The sequence below is a fragment of the Aptenodytes forsteri genome, unplaced genomic scaffold, assembly GCF_000699145.1.
Source record: "Aptenodytes forsteri isolate BGI_AS27 unplaced genomic scaffold, ASM69914v1 Scaffold258, whole genome shotgun sequence".
NCBI lineage: Eukaryota > Metazoa > Chordata > Aves > Sphenisciformes > Spheniscidae > Aptenodytes > Aptenodytes forsteri.
The window spans coordinates 625,389-641,112 of NW_008795250.1; the positions used below are offsets into that span (position 1 = coordinate 625,389).

At 38.7% G+C, this 15,724-nt stretch overlaps 1 protein-coding gene across 3 annotated transcripts in view; it reads right to left on the minus strand.

Annotated features, from left to right (window-relative positions):
* Positions 1-233: 233 nt before the first annotated feature.
* PEAK1 (pseudopodium enriched atypical kinase 1) overlaps positions 234-15,724 on the minus strand; it is a 72,166-nt gene continuing 56,675 nt past the window's right edge. For all 3 annotated transcript variants that reach the window (XM_009278836.2, XM_009278837.2, XM_009278835.2), the window contains 2 exons: positions 14,667-15,415; positions 234-5,507 (listed from right to left, as the gene is read on the minus strand). In XM_009278836.2, the coding sequence (XP_009277111.1) occupies positions 4,347-5,507; positions 14,667-15,415 (1,910 nt within the window). In that variant the 3' untranslated portion in view covers positions 234-4,346. The remainder of the gene's footprint in view (positions 5,508-14,666; positions 15,416-15,724) is intronic.

Genomic DNA, 15,724 nt, shown 5'->3' on the forward strand with positions numbered 1-15,724 from the left:
GAAGTGAGACCAGGCTTCTATATTTGGACATTCCAGAGGCTCCAGAATAAAATTCTGGATTCCCTCATTCCTGAAAATTTGTAGGCAAGTTTTTACTAGTAGATTCTCTTTATATTCACTTGGTTATGCATATTGAGTGGATCAGTTCTGAGATTTGAAAGATAATTAGTGAATAAGTAATTCCCATTTAAGAAATACAAACCAAAACTATTTTCTATAACATCTCAGGAGTATTTATTTTTCTTTTTAGAACTCCTGTTTTAACAGAGGTTTGCATTCCACACCACAGAGTATGGTGTGCAGCACATCCACTACTTACAGCAGGAGCAGCGCATCTTACCTTCACCGCTTCTTCCAGACTAATTGGATTCCTAACCTCCTAAAAGCTGAGTGTCTGCAGTAGATTGTCAAAGCAATAGGCTTCTTTTGATGCTGTGATCAGTCTAGACCAATTGACTTGTTACCCACTATTATTCTCCCTGTGTGGATGCCAAATTTGAAAGCCCACAATTTTCTTACTTAAGGTTTATGCTGTACTACAAGCAACTTAAAGGAACTCATTCACATAATCTCCAAAAACAAATCTCATTGAATAGATCAACTCAGTGTCATACAAAGTACAGCATTTAATTTTGTAACGTCTTAATGTGGGCAGTATTATTTCTAGGGCTGTTATGAAAAGAATAAGATTTCCACCAACTGACCAGCTACATTTTAGTTTTTTGACAAGGCACTAAACATTGTGAATCCAATCACTGTGCTCTCTCTGTAACAGTAGAGAGGTTTTTAATGGCTCTAATAGGATCAGAAACCACTCGTCATAATTCTTCAAACAAGCATTTGATTTTTCCAGAAATTAGTTTCCACTGGAAAAAGCTTTACAGTTCATGTTAAAAATATTTGAATGACAGCTTTTATTAATAGAAAAATATATATTTACAGTCAATACTGTTATCTTAGATTTGCAGCTCTTCCTATTTCTTGAGCTCAACTGAAAGTGCGACATTGCTAAAAAAAAAATTCAAGATCTGTGCACATATTCAGGTAAGTTATAACATGCACAGCCAGGGGTTTTGTTCCTGTCATACACAGGATCCCAGTTACAAACAAAGCGGGTTTTTTTCCTTTTGCTTAGCAATTATGCTGTAGCATTCTTAGGATTTGTTTACAATCAGTTTAACGCATACATTCTCGGATATTTATGTGGCACAATCTGTTGCCAGGATGGAGAACCACCACAAACACAGTTACAATCATCAGTTACGGGCATATCTGCAAAGTCAGCCTAAAGCTCCCCAAGGAATAGCTCAGGCCAGATTGTGTTCGACTACTTTGACCATTCTTTCTTTTTTAAAGAAAAAAACCAAACACACAACATTACAAATTGCTAAAGTTTACCCAGTGCTGTACAAGAAAGAGATTGGTAGTGAACATCTATCCATGCTTGATTATACTGCAGAGCTAAAATGAGTATTGGTTCATCACAAAAGATACAAACTGAAATTAGATAGCTAGAGATACAAAGGCTTCGGACCAGCTGCATTAAATACATATGGTTGTAAAACATTCAAAATTCAACTTTGCACGTGCATGTTGACATGAAAGTGACACTGAGAACATGTGTCCATAAACACGGAAACACCTACCGGCTTCAAGGAATAAGCCCGCTGCAATGGCAAGTGCTCCAAGAATTGCTCGTACAGCCTATATGAGTTAGGTGAGAAGTTATGTGCGCACACGCACTATGAAACAAACACAAAACCAGACCACAGAGAACAAGAAGCCCTACTCGTAGCTCAACACATTGTGACTAATAGCTAGCAGATAGTATGCGAGTGACTTGTCATGCTCAGTGTATTTAAGCTATGAGAGCATTGGCCTCCTGTGTCCGGATAAAGCAGGGCTGTGCTCAACATGTGTGAGTGTAAAGGTTCTTCTACGAGCTGCTCAGCAGTAGTGTAGAAACTTTCTTTCCCGATGTAGTGGAAGTACCTCAACTACATACATTGCACTTGGGCTTTTAATGCATTGTCCTCTTTTTCTGCCTCAATGCCACCATACTAACCTTTTTTCCAAAAAGAGAAAGAAAAAAATATATATCACATTAAAATATATTATCCTTATCCTTGCCTGATCCTTCACTGATACAGGTGAATCAAACAAAAGAATAATAATCAGAAGTTTAAAAAAAAAATCTGTAGAAAGGTCACAAAGACAGCCTGTATACTACGGCACAATCGATGTAGGCTTCCACACACTATTCAGCTTAGCTCTGATAGATGCCAGAGAAGAATAATATAGACATTTCAACCCCTCCAAATATACGGTGTGGATCCAGAGCTAGTTTTGCTGACTTCAAGCCTGCAGGGCTGTTTGTTCAGTTTCCATGCATCTGGTCCAAGCATGCATATGCTGTATAAAGTGGCTATTTGTTTAAAGGCTGAAGTGAATTGATTCCTCACAGTTTTAACAATTAAAATGAAACATCAATCCATAAAAAGAACACATGGATATCTGTGCATTTATGTGCCAGGAAACTAAAGGAAGGGGCTGCAGATCTAGCATCAGGTAGAGGCTGATGTGTAAAGTGAACACTGTAATGTACAGCTTTAAAAAATACATACAAGAATTGCACATAGATCCATAGGAGAGAAGCACAGGCTCATAACTAGGGCTGTCTGCTTTCCATCACCCAGTCAGAATATTCGGTATCACTTTTTCCCCTGCATCCAGATCAATTCTTCAGAGTGATTCAGGAAACAATTCAGAGCCTAGCAATACTGAGCAAAGACACCACCTGTAAAACTGCAGACGTTCCATAGGAAATGGCCGTTAGGTCAGGGAAGGAAGTCAGCAATGGCCTCAAAGTGAAAAGCTCCTTCAGGTTGAGTTTTTAAAAATTCTGTCTCTCTAATCCTCACTAATTCCTGCTGTAGTCCAAAACTCTGTCTGCAATGCTCTTCGAGCTATTCTGACAACATTCCACTTTTAGGGTGTTGTCTATAGCAACATTAGAAAACACTAGTTACAACAGACAAGAAATATGCAGCCAAACACCACTGTGGGAAAAATGGATCACGATACTGTTAGTTGTGGCTGCCAAACTTAACAGCTCCCTCAATAATTAAACAACAGTGTTTTTGCCCCCTTGTTTTTACCCTTCAGAGAACTGTGTCTGCAGTAAAAGTGTCTCCATGTGGTCTGTTAGCTACACACAGACAAGCTCTAAACATTTCTATCTCCTGCCAACATACCAGCAGAGCCAATTTCAGTCCCACTTTGCAATATGGCACAAGTGACAAGAGCAAACCAACATAAAACAGGAGAAGTGGCTGTTATTTTCATCCCCGATTCATAGCAGTGATTGTCAGAGAAGGTTATGTACGTCCTATCCATTTCAAGTCAGGCTTTAGCGCCTTTTGTGATGGAAGGGGAATTTCAATTGCCCACCATGTGTTGTATTGTTCTTGTATAAACATGGTTATAGCTACAGTACATCAACAGTCCAGACTGGTGAATGTCATGTAGGAAAGGGGATAGACAAAGTGTGCATATTCTGCTTTTTAATGCAGAGGTCTTAAGCTGAGGATAACGGTCTGATTAAAGCAGCATTGTTGAAATCATGGATCCGTGGTTAGAAAGGATATGGGTAGGCAGTGAGTCAGAGGCAGAGAAGGAGGGAAGAAGACTGAACATAGATGCTTACTGCCCACTGACACTTGCCGCAGTGAGCAGGATAACCACATCTCGGGAGGAAAAAAAGAAGGTGTAAAGTGTAAGAGAAAGATCAGAATCTGTTTGGTTGAGACCAAAGGGAAGAGGAGTCCAGCCCACTTGTGGGGGACTAAGCTGAGAGAAAATTTTGCATGGTATGTGGAATGGAAGCAAATTAGTGTTTTGTGGCACAGTGGATCATTCGTCTCACATTTACAACTAATCCATTTCTGCTTATGGTCACTGCTATTCACTAACCAATGCTACATACGGAAATGACAGAAACTACCCAGAAGAGGAGGGCAATTTGTTTACTGCAGTGGTAGAAATAGTGGTATCGAAGTTTGCTCTCCTTTTCAGCCAGATATTAATCAAGTTACATACTGTCTGATCCAAATGCAGTCATGTATATATAATCAATCCCTAACAGGCCTGGCAAAAAAGTAAAGTTTCTGTCGTATTGGGTACAGGATGCAATTTCTCCAATTAGAACCTATTTGCTCAGAGTTGCTGGCTTTGATATCTAGGCTATTTTTTAACACTTGTACAAAGTGTGAGCCCTAGGGCTGGCTGGAGTGAGGGCTGGGGTGGAGGTGGGGGGGTGCTTCATGAAAAGCAACAGGCTCTACAAACTAGTGCTGCTGCATGATTCTCACAATGCGATGAAGTGAGTCTATAGTGGCAAAAGCCAGATATTGACAACAAAGCCAGTCTTCCAGAATAACTCCACAGTCCCTGTCCAAGGACTTCTCTGCAAACTTGATCATCAGCAGCGTCCTTTTGATATCCAGCCAGTTCTGAAGTACAGCATCTCTCCGTGAGGGGGTGGAAGATGTACTTAGAGCATGGAACAAGTCCTCACGTGGACCCCAAAGCAAACACTGAAGGATTCCCTTGGCTTCTGATATCAGGATCCTCTCTGAAGGGTTGGGATTCAGCAGGCAGCTGGCAAGTTGTTGAAGCCCTTGAGAGTAGAGGGAACGGCAAGGAATCTTGGGGAGATCAGCACGAGTATACTCCTTCTCCTTCAGCTCTGGATTCTCATCAAAGGGATTGGGTAAGTGCAGCATTTCGTAGATGAGGATGCCAGTCTGGAACTCATCACACTTTTTGTACTGTGTTGCAGTGATGATTTCTGGAGCTAGGCGGGACTGATCCCGTAGGACCTCAGGATCTACCATATGACTCTTCTGCTTGGCCTGGGAGAAATTGCTCACTATTAATCTGGCTGGGCAAGCAGTGTTGGGACTGGGTTCCATGGACTCAGAGCTCAGAGGGCTGCCTCCTGGTCTGGAATGAACCAGCAGCAGGTTCTCTAACCGCAGATCACAGTGTGTGATATGATAGGGTTTCAGGTGCTCCAGACCCAAACACAGCTGTAAAAGGAGTAGACAGACCTGCCTCTCATATAAATCTGGGCTTTTTGCATGGCGGGGTGCAGATTCTCGCACAAAGTCGGCCACTGTTAAGTACGGGACCTCCCGTGTGATGACCACAACACGGCTGCGTGGCTTGCTGATGGTCCCCTGGTTGCTTGAGCTGTCTTTCTGTAAAGCCTCTGTATTGGAAGGAGTGTCTCTGTTCTTTTGCTCAGGCTCTTTATCCTCTTCTTCCTGCTCTTCTTCTTCTTCCACCTCTGGTGCATCGGCGTCCTCCCATGGAAGGAGGCGAACTGGCACTTCAGCAAGGAAATGGCCACAGTCCTGTTGGATGTTAAAGTTGATAGCCAGACTCTGCCGGATAGATAGGCTGTGATAGTACTGCTGGGATTCCTTAGCTTTGCTCTTACAAATCTGGGGGAAGAAAATAAACAGAACAGACATAACGTAACTCTTAAATTTGTAAATTCTATATCCTTTTTTTTTTTTTTTAATATGTACCTTGTTGATGGGTATCCACAGTCTAGCCCTAAACACAAGCACTGAAAAAGTTTTTACTGAACTGACCTTGGCAGAGTATCTTAAGGCACATGAAATGTTTCCATTGGATAGTAAGCAAATGCAGACCAGTATGTGTAGGCAGCTCTCCCTGTACATATATTATTCAACGGAAAATACAGTTAAGGCAGGTTGTGCTTTTAGTCAGAATAGCAGCTGATATATGGTAAATTCACAGTGAAGCTTACTTTACAGTTACTTGCTTATCCATATAATTTTATTTTGTGTTCTTCTGTCAGCTTTGTGTGACGCTTGAACAAGATAAAAATAATCAATAGCAATAGGAGATACAAGGAAACATGCATAGAATATTTGAGGATATGATCAAACGATTGCACATGACTGAGTTAGAATGGCATACCAAGTTACCACCTGCCAACTGAGTTAAGTGACTGGATGCATGCTCCTTGCCCACTGTAATTGGGAACTGAAATCTATTAGCTGCAGCTGTGTCATGCTAACACATCATGTCTACAGTGAGGGGTGTATGTGTGCATGGCAGGGGCCGTTGGCAAGCATATTTGCTGTCGCTCAGGTGATGAACAGAAACTCATTAAACATGGTATCTTAATTGCTTTCAATCATTTGTCAAGATCCTAAGTTTATGTTTTTATTTTGCCATATACAGCTGTATTTAATTTCTGTCCAGAAATATCTTGTTGATATATTATCACCATAATAATTATCCTTATTAATTGTTTGCACTGCCATAACAGCTGGCAGCTCCAATCCCCTTACAACAGCCACTGGACAACCTCTATTAGGGCCTCTGTTCTAAGGCATTTACTGATTAAAATTACAGCCCTACAAAGACTCAGGCATGTTGACCTTTGCGTATTAACCTTAGTTCTACTGACTTCAGTGAGATCGTTCAAAACGTGTAAGGTTAAGTGTATGTTTTAATCTTTACAAGGTTAGAGGCTAAGTATTTAGTTGGTATAATGCACCAACGGGTCTTAACTGCAAAGCTCAGAGGAAGAAAAAATAGGAAGACATCTCTCTTCAGACGAAGTTGCAGCTTCCCTTAGCACATCTCTGAAAGCCAAAGAAGGCCAGATAACAAACGTTAGTAGAAGTCAGCACTAGTTCTACACAGTCACAACAACCAAGGAGCCCAGATCTCATACTAGCCCTAAATATAAGCAGTAAGGTGACTTTTCTCCCTGTTTCTCATTTTTCCCCTTGTCAGGAACTTACGTAGGGTAAGTTATAAACTTAAAGAAAAAAAAAAAAAGAAAAGAAGAAAGAGGAAGGAGGGAGGAGGAGGGAGGAGGAAAGAGAAGAAAAAAGAGAGAAGAAAAAAGAGAGAAGAGAAGAAAGAAGAAAAAGAAAAAAGAAAAAAGTTTTCATCTTTTATGTGCTTATGTGGTTAAGAAACATATAGTTTAATGGGAGATTTAGTCTTTTCTGCTTGTTGATCAGAAAAGTGCATTGTCAGATAATGATATGAAAGTAGACACAAGTAGTAACAGTATTTTGATTGTCCTCCTGTCTTTGATAATGTGCATGTTTCCATACTTCACAAGGATTTAAATTTCCCTACGTATTATGTACACTATAGCTTAAACTGTCTGTTTATAACTGCCATGCACAAACAAAACAAATCTGAAAAATGCATTTTCTAGTCAATTTTATTTAAGAGAGGAAAGTCATCATTTTCTGGAAGTGTTGATAATTACTCTCTTTGTACAGTGGCTCTTGCTGCTTTTCAAATATCTTTTCAAATGTATTTTATACTGTTAGAGGTGAAGTGAGTTATCAATGGAAAGTCCCCCCCTCTTCTCTCAAGAGTTAGAAAAGTTTAAACAAATATAGCAAAAATACAGCATTAACCTTTGAATTAGAAAATGAAATTAGAAAAATATCAGCTGATTGTCTTGGAGACTGAAGTCCCCCAGATTTATTAAATACTTAATACTGCACAGACAGAAGTAGAAAAGCGTTGTATAGACCCTACCAGCATGTATCAAATCTGATTGGGAGAACAGCTATTAAGGAAAACGAGAATAGTTTTGTCTTCAATGCCCTTCACGTCCATGGCCTTTCTCTTGTACAGCCAACCATGGGGATAATCAATTCCAACTGCAGAAAAGGTTCAGTGTGTTGTTATCCAGCCTTTAGTTTTTAAAAATACTTAACTGACCTAATCCAAAATATGAGCTCATTCTGAAAGAGTTTAATTTTAAGGTCAAGCTTACTTGCTGATAAGAAAAGTGCAAAAAGCACTCGCCCTTAGCTATTGTACTATATTTTGTGTTACCCACAGAGGATTTCTAGTGCCACCTGCCAGCTAAAAGTGATATTCTATTAGGAATATATAATCCACAGACTATTTGCTCTTAAAACAATTAATACTTCTCAATTTGGGGAATACCAAAAGCCATCACTATTGGGCATTTGTGGGATTAGATTTTTTTTTTTCTTTACTGGTTATCTTCTTTAACAGCAGAATAAGGCAGGAAAATGTAACTTTTCCCCTCTTCATTGTTTTCTTTTCGAAAATAACCAGCCCTCATTCCTCCTATCTTTATTCCTAACCCTCTGATTCTTGTTGCTCTTTTCTGGATTCTCCCCATTTATTACATCTTTCTGAAGAGTGGTACCCCATAATGAATACAGTATCCCAGTTAAGACCTCTCCAGCATCAAGCAGAATAGAGCTTTATATATAATGATCCTTGTAACACTTCCCAGGGCGAACAAGTCACATTATTACTGTGGTTCATGAAAACCTTCAGAGCAGTGTCCACGCTAAAGTCTGAATCCACAGCAGAGCGAAACTTTCCCCAATGTCACTTCTTAAATACGAGTTTTTGTTTCAGACTCCTCTCTTTATATCAATAAAACAGAAGTTAAAGTCTAAATAGTATTATGATTAAAGTCAATACTAAAATGACTGCATTCATGAAAACAGTTTTTCCCTCCTTATTCTGCTGTTAAAGAAGATAACCAGTAAAGAAAAAAAATAGTATCTAATCCCACAAATGCCCAATAGTGATGGCTTTTGGACACTTTTACTTCTCTTGTTTAATACAGGGAAGTATATGGGTACATGAACATGCATGCAATATCTACAAAGACAAGAGAGCTGAGATCTGATTAGAGATGTATTTTCTGCTTCTTGCTTTTTGTTTACAAACAACATGAAGTGAGAAGTGGAAGAGGCAGCTGGGTTATTTAAGGCTGATTAAATTGCTGACTATACAAACACTAAAATTTGTACACTAGATACTTTGTAATTGACAAGGGGAATGGAAAGCTAGGCTGTCTAGAAGCAGCACCCAAAAACTGGAGTATGAGAACAAATCGGACACCTGTCTGAACTCATAAAACAGTTTCTAAAAGACAGACCTGCAGTAACCCGATGTTCCTGTAAGTGTCTGGCTACTCTTCAGACTTTTGCTGTGAAATACAGCTGCATGAGTCTAGATAAGTCCTGGGGTTTTAGACTGTAGAGTTCAGATTCTGATTTACCAATACCTTTATTAGAATGGGGAAAATGTACTGAAAGCAGTGGAGACAAACTAAGTTTTCCTATTGATCTGTTCGAAGACAGTTTATACAATGTAAATTTTATTTACTGACAAACTTCTTGTACTATTTTATCATTTTCTGAGTTGCAGCTTCTACTCAGAAATGTATTTTATATTACCATTTTGCAACAGAGTAGTGAATGCTAGTGTTTAATACTATTAATGGGTAATAATGCTCACCCTAGCATTTTATATTGGAGTAACTCCACTATCACCTAAAACTATCATCTGAATGACCAAGATTTAAAATTTTCAAAATGGTTTGAGTTACAGTAAGTTATGCAACCAAAGTCTATATTTACATTTGAAAAGATTTAGGGAACAAATTGTGAAATTTGATGGGCTCATTAGCAAGTATTTTAGACTGCTTGTGATGAATTGCTAAAGGAGTGGATACAGAGATTCTCTTCTGATTGTGACAGTTAATGCTATGTCAAAACCGTGAGTAAACAATGGCCCAGTTTTCTTTGCATGATTTTTAAAGCTTTTGTCTGTTCCAGTCATCTACTCTAAAAAAATATGGAAATCCTGTTGCCTTTTACATATATAGTATGTTGAATTCCTATTTTTGGGCACAAGAAAAGAAAAAGGTGAAAATACTTTAACTAAAACACCAACAGGAAGTAGGATCAATAGTCATTTACCATTTGCTTTAATGAAATACAATCAGCTGAGCTATGAAGCTATGAAGATGTGATAATAGCGGAAAGAAAGGTGTTGGTAAGGGCTTGGCAAGCCTTATTTCTAAAGCTGATAGAGCTGGTTGTTCAAAAGATGAAGCAATGTTGGTAAAAAAGCCCTTGCATATGATGCCAGAATGCAATGAGAAAAAAGGAGAGATACAAGTAAGGAAGGAATGGAAAGTTTCCACCTTCCTTTTCATTGGAATGCACTGTCATCACATATCTTTTCTTTAGTGCATCCATATGAACTAAATGTCTGTCACGTTTATAGGGACAGGACAGGTTTCTTTACAACCTGCCATTCCAATTTCCCCCCTCCTCCCCCCCCAAGATTTTAATTTTTCAGAGCTTCTAAAAAACTGTTCTGCATTAGCTTTTATTTTTCTTTTATGAGTCCAGTAGCCTACTGTGCCATCAACTGACTTCCACTTTACCAGCAGGGAATCTCATTTCCACTCTGTCCTATGCATTTTACAGGGCATCAGTGAACTTAAAGTACGATGAATATTGTGGGAAATGAATTTACAAGTGCTGAAAATGAGAAACACAGAAGATCACAAAGACTGCACCATCTGTGCTATTTTATTGTATTGCACAGAGGGACAACTGCAAATGAAATTCTGTGTAGAATGAAAGCTTGCTAATCCCAAATTGATAGCTTGCTCTTGGCACAACCTTGTTTTCCAAGGAGGCCAGTTTGATCTCTGATTGACCTCATTTTCTTGATCTGGCCTTGGAATAGAGCTCTGACTTTTTAACGATGTGCCAAAATACAGAATTCTACGCTGCTGTGACTGAACTTGGAATGGGCTAAAAGTTTAACGTCCATAGCTTTACTTTTATCTGAAGCATGAAGTTCTGGGATGACCTTTAATAACACTTCTGCCAAGAAGCTCCACTAGGAAACTGAATTACCAAAAAAACACCTTAGCACACTGTGACAAACTAAACATAACTCAAAAATAATTGTCAGCTGCAACTAGGAAACTGTCAGCCAAATTCAGCCCGATACTATTTACTTCTGCATTGCTCTATTTTATACTTGGGACAGGAACCTTAGCAGAAATCCTAAGGTTTTACCAGAAGAACTTCTGCTGCCCTGTAACAATCAAAGCAATAAATTTTAACTGCTCCTTTTGAGCTGTTTGCACCTTTACAATTCCTGTTATCCTACCTGAACTGCATTGCAACACGTGCCCGTGGCCAGAACACATATGCTGCAGGCCATAACCCTGCTGGTTTTTTATGTCTGTATTGTTTCGTGTGGACTCTGAATCATGATTTCTACGTGTCTGTCTATGATATTGTACAGTAATTTCCTTGAGAGTTTAATACTAAAGTGGAAGTAGTTTACGTCACTGGCACAGTAATTATCTTGTTTTACTCAGAATTATTCATTCTGAGTAATCTTTTTTTTTTTTTTTTAAAATAAAAAAGATCCCTGTCATATCACTGCCTTATTCAGTCTGTGTAGGGATACTAAGAATTGAATTTGTCCAATCCACTTTGGACAAAAAGCTGGTGCTCTCTGCTGCTTTTACTTTTCCACTACATATTTGGAATTACTGATAAGACTGTGGTTTCAGGGGAATGTTTATCCATATTGTCCCAGATCTACCAACTACTTAGAAAATGGTACTGCACTTAGTGAAGGAAAAATACCTCAGGGACTGGAATTTTATGGAAACCTTTCTTGTAAGGGAACTTCTATTTTTTCCATTTGGAAAAGCAGTTTTCTGATCACAACTTATTTACTGTTTTTATTTATAATGGTTCAGTCAAAATAATTTCCACATGGCTTCCTGCAACTTTTTTGCACAGGATGTTTACTAGCAAATTAGGTGAGAGTGAAGCAAAAAGCATAATACAATGCTTTGAAACAACACACCCCTATAAACAATGTTTCCTTTAATATCCACACCAACAGAACAAGTTGTGCTCGTTCTCCACCAAATTTATCAGAGCATCTCTTGCTGGTGATACCTCCAGAATGTAAAGGTGCACTGGTACATTCATCTGCACAAAAGGTTCATTCTTCTAAATTTAATTCCACAGTAGTCAATTGGTTAAAGCTTAATTTTTAACAGTGCTTTTGTAATTCTACTTTTGGAGATACAATATTAAAACTTTTTGGTTTTTTTTGGACTTACGTATTAACTCTTAACACCGTTTGGGGGTGAATCTCTTGTTTTCTACAAAGAGAATAATAATTAAAAAATCCCATTATCACATTTTTTCTCAAATCTAATATTAAAATCATAGAACTTAAGAAGTGTCTGAATTGTTAGCCAGTGTTGCGTGGGTAGTTCTACAAAACTCAAAAGAGCTACATAAATTTCCACTGTCCAAAGATGTGGCTCCATATACACTTTCAAAGTGTATTTCTAAGACTTGATAAAAAAATAACCGGAAGACTGTATTTTGGAGTCAATAGGCACACCATTTTAACCTCACTATTTTTGCCATCCTGTTTTGGGGACAAGGGATTTAAAATGGCAGGAATACATAGCTTATTTGTTGGAGGTAGATGATTATGTAATTTGGCTCACACAAAAAATACCCATGATAGCAAAAGTGGTATAGTTGTTAAAGCTAAATTCCCCAAATCTCTGCCTAATGTAATAGCAATCTGTTGTTATGAGATTTTGTACAAATCTGATCCTGGACTGATGACTTATAAGTCAAAGATCAACTTGGGGCAAGTGTTAAGACAAAGTTGAAATTTACTGTAACTGATTTTAGGGGGAAAAAACCCCAACCCAGTAACCACAGTTTAACCAATGCTACATAATTCAATATATTAGCATAGAGAATGCAGTAATAAAAATATGCACCAAAGAAACACACAACTGAAGAGAACCCAACTTAGCTGAACACATAATACTTCAGATATGCGAAAGAGAAAATGAAGACAGCAGTAGTCCCGTATGCTCGTCCTGCTTGGCTTTTAAAGAAATCAGAGAACATGCGTAGTGAGAGTATCTTCCTATATCACATTAAGTGCTAGGGAGGGTATTTTCAAGAGTAACTTTTCCTCTCATTGTAACAGCACAACAGCTCACGGTGACCTCCAGTTCAAGGATATTTTGTGGATACTTCACTCACTCTCAAGACCATCACACCTATTACACTGCAATAAATTTTGTTAGTCTGAGAACTATTTTTAAGACATCTGAATTATGAGAGAAAAAAAATATAGCACATATTTGACGATGCTACATTGCTGTTCTTTCTTCTCACTGGCTTTCTAAAAGAGAAACATATTTAGGAGGACAGTAGATAAGAAAACAACTACATAAGTCTTGTCTGTGAGGGAATATTTTAAGGGCACATCCATACTGTGCAAAGAGGAATCACATTAGTAATAACCCAAACCTGCCTATATAGAAAAATACCACTTTGGGTCCCAGAAGCAACCATTTTTGCATCATTGTATTAAAACCAAAAAACCCCAAACTAATTAATGCCAGACCGTTGATTCTGCAACCAGAGTAGATTGCCAGATATATTACCAGAACATACCGAGAACCATGGTCTGGTTCTCGGCTGTTTTGTACCACTGGACGTGGCATCCACCAGACATCCATATTTCATTTCACATCTTTTCAAAAAGAGGTCCTTGATAACTAAAGAAATATAAATGGTTATGGCCACAAATCTGCCTTAAAAAGATGCTTTTCAAGTTTCAGACGAACATTATCAGTTGCACCAATCTTACCTTTTATTTTTTTATATCTTTCTTGTAAACAATCATGCAGGAGTGGTAACAACATTTTGTTCCCGTAAAGCACCACCCTTCTGAGAATGTCAACATGCTCTATAAGGAATAATCGATTAGGCCTCACACACCTGTGTTGGGTAATAAATGTTTTATCTCAGTTTCAACAAGAAAGAGTCAGAAGTTCAATGATTTACTCAAGGTCACACAGGAAGCCTGACAGAGCTATGAGTCTCAGCCGTCTTTCTCACTATCATCCTACCAGATAAACGTTGAGAACTTTAGAGATACAGCGCTCAGAAAAGACTACCTATATAGAAGTCCATAAAGTAACAACATCTAGCGAGATAGCTGCCAACTATTCATTAATATATTAGCAGTAAATCTAGTAAATCTTGTTTCTTTTATGTGTTAGCTGAAGAACAAAACTAGACACAAATCAATTGTTTGTTTAGTAAAAGGCCACAAAACTAACACTGACAGGTTCCACTTTTTTTTTTTTTTTTTAGTATACCTTACAAGGCAACACTGATGGCTAGACAGAGCTTTTGAAAGGCTGGTAATGAACACTGGTGAAAATATAAGACCTTGTATGGGAACATAAAGATATATTAGCCTAGAATTTACGTTTAAAATTACATGGCTCTGAACATGGAAAACTGAAATCTTTTCTAAGAGTGATAATTTAGTATCATCTGCATGCAGAAGAACCGAAGGATTTTGTTATTGCAAGTTTCCAAAAGACTGCTGACACATGTTAAAATAAATACAACTTTTTCTTCAATATTTCATTAAACAATGACCATGGTAAAGACTGAGTTGTATTGATTTTGTTTTAATAATTTTGGAGCTGCAATAAAAACAGATGAAACTTAAACAGCAGATACCAATGCCACACATGGTTCTTGATAGAACAAACAGCCTGATTCTTGGGAATCTTACTTTTCACACAGTGCTGCTGCAAGCAGCACACACTTATATTTGTAGGACCTATCACTACTGGGTGTGTTGCAGATTATGGTTATTGTTATTACATTTTGTTACTAATGTCTAGGGTTACCGTTTTTTCAAGCCCCTCTTACCTTGACTGCATAATTGTTGAGAGGATCTTTTGCATAAGAAGCTGGGTAGTAAACTGCATCGCCTGCCTCGCAGCATGGCTTGTCACTGGTTAGCCTGAAATCCGACCAGCTGTCCACCCCGAATCGCAGCTGGTCTTTTTGTCCGGCCATGAACAAGTCTTCACATTTAAGTGCCAGCTTCTTCAGTGAATCAGTGTGAAGGCTTCGGATTTTACCTACCACCTCTTCTCGGTTTTCAATTCCTCGATAAAGTGCTTGCCTTTGCGGCTTCTGGACACCTTTGCCCTGCTTAGTCTGCGAGATGCGTCTCCCTGTTAGAGACTCCATGCTATTGGAACACCGGTCCTTAATACTGATAGTGGTTAGGCTGGAAACACTGTTAGTTGCTGAGGTGGTTGCCCTTAGTTTTTCTGTAGGCCTGTCCAAGGAATCTCCTGACTCATTGTCCAGTACCTTGAGCTCCAGGCTGACCGAAGAGCAGGCGCTGCTCGCTTCCCAGTTGGTGTCAATGTCATAGGTGGGATTGGCCACAATGCACAGGTTGTTCTCCAGAGCCTGCTTCTGGAGATCTCTGGGAGTCGGCTCTGTGTTAGCTCTCAAAATTGTTTTCTTTGGCAGTGGAGGTGGTGTTGGCTGTAAGTTGTTCACTGTCTCCTGGTCTACTAGTCCTCCAAAGGCAATGGCATCATCCAAAGCTCCCTTTGGTTGCCTCGGCTGTTTCGGAGGTATCATGGCTGCTCTAGACTGTCCTGTGTAATAAGACGACAATAGTAATAGAAGATTAAAGTACTTTGCATCTGCTGCTCATATTTGCACTCTGCAAAGAAGTTTAAGGCAAAAAAAAAAAATGTTGACTAGGACCGCCCCCCCAATATTTGAAGAAAACCTAAATACATATCTGAAAAGATGAACATACCATCACATACAGCCAGTCTTTATTTGACCTTGGCCCATATATTATAATCAGTTTCAGCGCTAGCAATGCTGGCATTTTACATCACATAGGATTAATGACAAAAAGTGCAAGCAAAAACCAAAAGTCAATTTTGGCACTCTAG